The following is a 7,169-nucleotide window of genomic DNA, read 5'->3' as shown; positions in this document are numbered from 1 at the left end:
ATATACAAGCTAACACTTTATCACAAAGTATAAGTTGTTTAATAAATCCATTTAATTGCATATACACTACCATTGTGATATTGAGGAATTTAAATAGTGACACCCATACATATAAACACATAGAACTGACACACAATGATAAAGTGACTCGCATAAATATAAACATATAGAATCGATAGATAATGATACAGTGACACACATACATATAAACATATAGAACTGAGACACAACGACACAATGCTAAGCCAACTAAGATAATAGAATTTCATTGTACAATTCAGTGCTGTATAATTCAAGCTGTGTTTTGGTCCATATTTTGAGTGTGTTCATGTCAATCATCACAATTTCTAGTGTTGTTATACCAGTTTACGAAGAAAATCCTAAGAACCAAGTTGTTCAAATTTCCTTGGTGTTATCTTTTTTAAAGTTTTAACAGTAGCTCTGTCATGATGATGTTGTCTATAAGAACAGTATCTATACTTTTATGTTGGTACAGTGGATGTGTATCATCATGTCTGGTGTAACACTATTCCAGTACTTACAGTGTATCATCATGTCTGGTGTAACACTATTCCAGTACTTACAGTGTATCATCATGTCTGGTGTAACACTGTTCCAGTTCTTACAGTGTATCATTATGTCTGGTCTAACACTGTTCCACTACTTACAGTGTATCATCATGTCTGGTCTAACACTGTTCCATTACTTACAGTGTATCATCATGTCTGGTGTAACACTGTTCCAGTACTTACATTGTATCATTAGGTATGGTGTAACACTGTTTTGGTTCTTACAGTGTATCATCATGTCTGGTGTAACACTGTTTTGGTTCTTACAGTGTATTATCATGTCTGGTGTAACACTGTTCCAGTTCTTACATTGTATCATTATGTCTGGTGTAACACTATTTCAGTTCTTACAGTGTATCATCATGTCTGGTGTAACACTGTTTCAGTTCTTACAGTGTATCATCATGTCTGGTGTAACACTGTTTCAGTTCTTACAGTGTATCATCATGTCTGGTGTAACACTGTTCTACTACTTACAGTGTATCATTATGTCTGGTCTAACACTGTTCTACTACTTACAGTGTATCATCATGTCTGGTGTAACACTGTTCTACTACTTACAGTGTATCATTATGTCTGGTCTAACACTGTTCTACTACTTACAGTGTATCATCATGTCTGGTGTGACAATATTCCATCACTTACAGCAGCATATGTTACAGTTTTACTAATCATTGTTGTCTAGTAGTATGATGCCATTTCCATCTGTCTGGTAGAACTATCTGTGGTACTTTCTATCCAATACACTATGATGTATAGAGTAATTTGTCTAGTATAATGTACCATAATTCTAGGTAACAGGGGAATTTTAGGAAAATAATACTCAAACTTTATGAGATACGTCATTCGTCACCTCGTGTTTTATTTCTGTGTTTCTTACCTCATTTCCACTTTCAACTATTAAATGACTACTTTTTGTCATCAGGGCTGAAACATGCTTTGAGAGTGCTAGCACTTCCTGCTCCAACCCATCCAACCGAGAATGAACATCTATAGAATTCTCTTCAGACATATTTACTTGATTGTCTGGTTGCTCAGCTACTCTATCTGGAGCAGATAACTGTAGAGATTAATTTGAAAAGAAAAACCACTTATTACATATCCATCCACATGTAATAAGTATTAATAAAACAGCGTAGATATATTTTCACTAAGTAGTGACAAACTGTATTGAGACTGAGGTGTTGTTATATAAATTGAAATTTTGTTATAAAATGTAAACCAGGTGCTGTTATAACACATGTACTGGATCAAATTATTTAATATAATACAAACTTACCTAGATCACATTTTCAAAGTTCTTATGTACAAACTGTAACACAATAAAACACTAACTAGTAGTAAATTCACTTGTTCAAGACAAATAAGTCTTTTAATGTTAGAAAGCAGCTTTCTTTAAACTTTTATTTCACAAGTCTCTACACACATCTGCTTACACCTTTCAAACTGCTGTTACATACCCTTTGGGGAGTGAAATCCAGCTTCTACGTCTTCCCCATGCATTGAATGGGTACAGCAGCTAGTAATGGTTCATTTGTCTCACTACTGGTTTAGCTAATCTCCAATAACACTACCCCATTACAACTAAGGATTTTTTTGTTTACAGTGTACATCTTATACATAATATCAGCATTTTCCAAAGATATTTTGTTTTTCAGTGTACATCCTACATACAATATCAGGATTTTCCAAAGATCTTTTTTTACAGTGTACATCTTACATATAATATCAAGATTTTCCAAAGACCTTTTTTTACAGTGTACATCTTACATATAATATCAGGATTTTCCAAAGAAAGGTTTTTACAGTGTACATCTTATACATAATATCAGGATTTTCCAAAGACCTTTTTTTACAGTGTACATCTTACATAGAATATCAGGATTTTCCAAAGAAAGGTTTTTACAGTGTACATCTTACATATAATATCAGGATTTTCCAAAGAAAGGTTTTTACAGTGTACATCTTACATATAATATCAGGATTTTCCAAAGATTTTTGAGTTTACAGTGTACATCTTATATACAATATTAGAATTTTTCCAAAGACCTTTTTTTACAGTGTACATTTTACGCACAGTACCAGGATATTTTTTACAGAGTAAATCTTACATACAATACTCCCAACACAATTTGGGTCTTACTTCCACTGGTACCTCAAAAAACCATGGAACATTACGTAATGACCCACCTTATTATTTGTGTCCTGGTGATGGATGTTTGTATTGTGGGTGCGAATTATTTATTTATTTTTTCATGTGTTTGTTTGTTTTTTCCCATAAAATTGCATTTAATTATATTTATATAGATAGATAGATAAATAAGTTCTGGATGCTATTCCAAGATCAAGCAATGTACCCTTACTTCCCTTGATTGAAGAAGTGTTATCACCTTATCATGCTCATGTATCTTGGTAGATGGTTGTTCCACAGTTTTGTTCTCAATAAAAGCCTCTACTGGTTCATTCTATAACGAAAATTTCAAACCATAAAGAGTAAATGTTATGTATCACAATGTGATCACATAATACCTAATATGATTAAAACTATTACTATATTTTGTTAAAGTTGTCAGAAACGTTACATGAGTATAGCATTCTGTTACACCGTAAACCTATGTTACATCACATCTGGAATAAACTTTTATACTGAATCCAGTTGAAATATTAATATCTTCAATTAAAATACAAAATTATCAAGTAAACCTAAATTATAATATAAACTACACTTTTGTAACAAATTAACATTGTACACAAGTGACATTGATATTCTTGACATATCGAGTAAAGTCATTTTTTGGATTATAAAAACAACTTGCCACATTCTCAGGAACAGATAAAATGAAAAAGTTTACAATTGGTAGGTAAGATTTATCAATTCAATTTGTAATAGTGAGATCTGGGAAATTAACTAAAATTTAATATACATCTTTTTTCCTGTAGATTATATAGCTACACATTTGTTTCTGTAGATTACATAACCATATAATTAACCAAGATGTCAAACATCAGTTATCAATGTTGTGGTTAACCAGAGTGTCAAACATTAGTTATTAGTGTCATGGATAACCAGGATGTCAAACATCAGTTATCAGTGTCATGGATAACCAGGATGTCAAACATCAGTTATCAGTGTCATGGATAACCACGATGTCAAACATTATTTATTAGTGTTGTGAATAACCAAAATGTGAGATGTCAATTATCACTGTTGTGGATAACCAGCATGTCAAACGTCACTTATTAGTGTCACGGATATCCAGGATGTCAAACATCAGTTATCAGTACTGTGGTTAATTAGAGTGTCAAACATTAGTTATTAGTGTCATGGATAACCAGGATGTCAAACATTAGTTATTAGTGTCATGGATAACCAGGATGTCAAACATCAGTTATCAGTGTCATGGATAACCATGATGTCAAACATTATTTATTAGTGTTGTGAATAACCAAAATGTGAGATGTCAATTATCACTGTTGTGGATAACCAGCATGTCAAACGTCACTTATTAGTGTCACGGATATCCAGGATGTCAGACATCAGTTATCAGTGTCATGGATAACCAAGATGTCAAACATCAGTTATCAATGTTGTGGTTAACCAGGATGTCAAACATTAGTTATTAGTGTCATGGATAACCAGGATGTCAAACATCAGTTATCAGTGTCATGGATAACCAGCATGTCAAACGTCACTTATTAGTGTCACGGATATCCAGGATGTCAAACATCAGTTATCAGTACTGTGGTTAACCAAGATGTCAAATGTCAGTTATCAGTGTTGTGGATAACAAAGATGTACAATAAATCTCAATCTTTTTTTTTTCAGAAAAACTTTATATTCATTATGTCATTTTCTATACTATATACAAGGTCTGACTGACCTTATAACCACATAAAGAATTAGGAAATAAATCTAAATAGGCTTTTTTTTTCTTTCTGGAATGACAGCAAATTGTCACAGAAAATCACAATTATTTATTCTAAATAGCTTAAAGCTTATAACAGTTCACATCTGTTTATATTTAATTTTATTGTTTTGCTGCTCTTTGAATTAACTGCGTCTAACTAATAATCCCACCACAAAAACTGTAAATTACTTGGCAAAAATGCAGCTCACATTACCGTAACTTGGTGAGCCTACATCAGACCTCAATTCACTTTCAGCTGACCCTCAAAATCTTGACATGTATAGTATGTATTTACTCAGCCCTTGCTGAACTGTTAACTGACACTCAAATCCTTGTAATGTGTAGTATCTGTTTATTTGGTGGACCTACCTCAGCCCTTGCTGAACTGTCAACTGACACTCAAATCCTTGTAATGTGTAGTATCTATTTATTTGGTGGACCTACCTCAGATCCCATTCAGATGTCGAATGACTCTCATTAACCTTGTCATGTATGGCATCTGTTTACTTGGTGGACCTATCTCAGCCCTCATTCAGCTTTCAACTGACCCTCATAACTTTGTCATGTACAGCATCAGTATATTTAGTGGACATACCTCAGCCCTCACTCAGCTGTCAACTGACTCTCACAACTTTGTCATTTACAGCACTTGTTTACTTAGTGGACCTACTTCAGCCCTCACTCAGCTCTGAACTGACCTTCATAACTTTGTCATGTATAGCATCAGTTTATTTAGTGGACCTACTTCAGCCCTCACTCAGCTTTGAACTGACCTTCATAACTTTGTCATGTATTGCATCTGTTTACTTAGTGGACTTATCTCAGCCCTCACTCAGCTGTGAACTGACCTTCATAACTTTGTCATGTATAGCATCTGTTTATTTAGTGGACCTACTTCAGCCCTCACTCAACTCTGAACTGACCTTCATAGCTTTGTCATGTATTGCATCTGTTTACTTAGTGGACTTATCTCAGCCCTCACTCAGCTATGAACTGACCTTCATAACTTTGTCATGTATAGCATCTATTTATTTAGTGGACCTACTTCAGCCCTACTCAACTGTTAAATGATCCTCAAATACTTGTATTGTATAGAATGTGATTATTTGGTGGACACACTTTAGCTCCCACTCAACTGTCAACTTGACCCACATAACCTTGTCATGTATAGCATCTGTTTACTTGGTGGACCTCACTTAGCTATCAACTGACCTTCATAACTTTGTCATGAAGAACATTTGTTTATTTGATGGATGTATCTCATCCCCCACACCACTGTCAACTGATCTTTACAACCTTGACGTGTATTATACACTAATTTGGCAAACCTACCTCAGCTTCCTCTTCATTGTCAAGTGCAAACTGGCCTCTATTAGCCATTAGGCTGGAAACTTGTTTTTTTAGAATGTCTAATTCTCCTTTCATCTCAAGAAGTCGGAAGTAGAGTTTTGCCAGGTGTTCCCGCCATACTTCTTGTTCATCTGTGTCATCTACATGCAATTTTTCTGTGACAAGCACCTACAAAAATTCATTTTTCGAATCATTCAGAAAAATACTTAAGGTATTATGCAAAACTTTAAACCATCAAAACAACATGTAATGTATAAAATTATAGCTTTCAAACATATATATATATGAGATATATAACTGTTTAAAATACTTAAAAACGTTAAATGGTACTTTATAAACCTCTATTCTAGTAGTGGAAATAACATAAAATATTGTTGACTTTATCATTATCTTTATACTTTGGTTAAAGAACAGATATTATCCAGTTCTTTAATTATGACCTTATCATAACCTTTGTATCTTGGTTTACAAAATGTTTGTTCCATACCATAATTATAAAACAATATGTTCAACACTATGATTCTAAACCAACCTCTGCCATACCATGATTCTAAAACAACCTGTTCTATACCATGATTCTAAGACAATCTGTTCCATACTATGATTCTAAAACAATATGTTCCATACCATGATTCTAAAACAATATGTTCAACACTATGATTCTAAACCAACCTCTTCCATACTATGATTCTAAAACAATCTGTTCCATACCATAATTCTAAGACAACCTTCCATACCATGATTCTAAAACAATATGTTCAACACTATGATTCTAAACCAACCTCTTCCATACTCTGATTCTAAAACAATCTGTTCCATACCATGATTCTAAAACAATATGTTCAACACTATGATTCTAAAACAATCTGTTCCATACCATGATTCTAAAACAATATGTTCAACACTATGATTCTAAACCAACCTCTTCCATACTATGATTCTAAACCAACCTCTTCCATACTATGATTCTAAAACAATCTGTTCCATACCATGATTCTAAAACAATATGTTCAACACTATGATTCTAAAACAATCTGTTCCATAACATGATTCTAAAACAATATGTTCAACACTAAGATTCTAAACCAACCTCTTCCATACTATGATCCTAAACCAACCTCTTCCATACTATGATTCTAAAACAATCTGTTCCATACCATGATTCTAAAACAATATGTTCAACACTATGATTCTAAAACAATATGTTCAACACTATGATTCAAAAACAATATGTTCAACACTATGATTCTAAAACAATATGTTCAACACTTATGATTCTAAAACAATATGTTCAACACTTATGATTCTAAAACAATATGTTCAACACTATGATACTAAGACA

General features: G+C 33.2%; 1 protein-coding gene across 4 annotated transcripts in view; it reads right to left on the bottom strand.

Annotated features, from left to right (window-relative positions):
* LOC106468306 (glutamine-rich protein 2-like) overlaps window positions 1–7,169 on the bottom strand; it is a 48,788-nt gene that overhangs the window by 36,467 nt on the left and 5,152 nt on the right. For 3 of the 4 annotated variants that reach the window (XM_013928725.2, XM_022396647.1, XM_022396648.1), the window contains exons 3-5: window positions 5,810–5,995; window positions 2,933–3,034; window positions 1,450–1,629 (exon numbers count right to left, since the gene is read on the bottom strand). In XM_013928725.2, the coding sequence (XP_013784179.2) occupies window positions 1,450–1,629; window positions 2,933–3,034; window positions 5,810–5,902 (375 nt within the window). In that variant the 5' untranslated portion in view covers window positions 5,903–5,995. The remainder of the gene's footprint in view (window positions 1–1,449; window positions 1,630–2,932; window positions 3,035–5,809; window positions 5,996–7,169) is intronic. The other variant, XM_022396646.1, reaches the window with a different exon arrangement.

This window comes from Limulus polyphemus, unplaced genomic scaffold (assembly GCF_000517525.1).
Source record: "Limulus polyphemus unplaced genomic scaffold, Limulus_polyphemus-2.1.2 Scaffold2958, whole genome shotgun sequence".
In the NCBI taxonomy this organism is placed as follows: Eukaryota; Metazoa; Arthropoda; class Merostomata; order Xiphosura; family Limulidae; genus Limulus; species Limulus polyphemus.
Note: the sequence above shows the minus strand (reverse complement) of the source record. Positions and strands in the feature narration are given on the sequence as shown.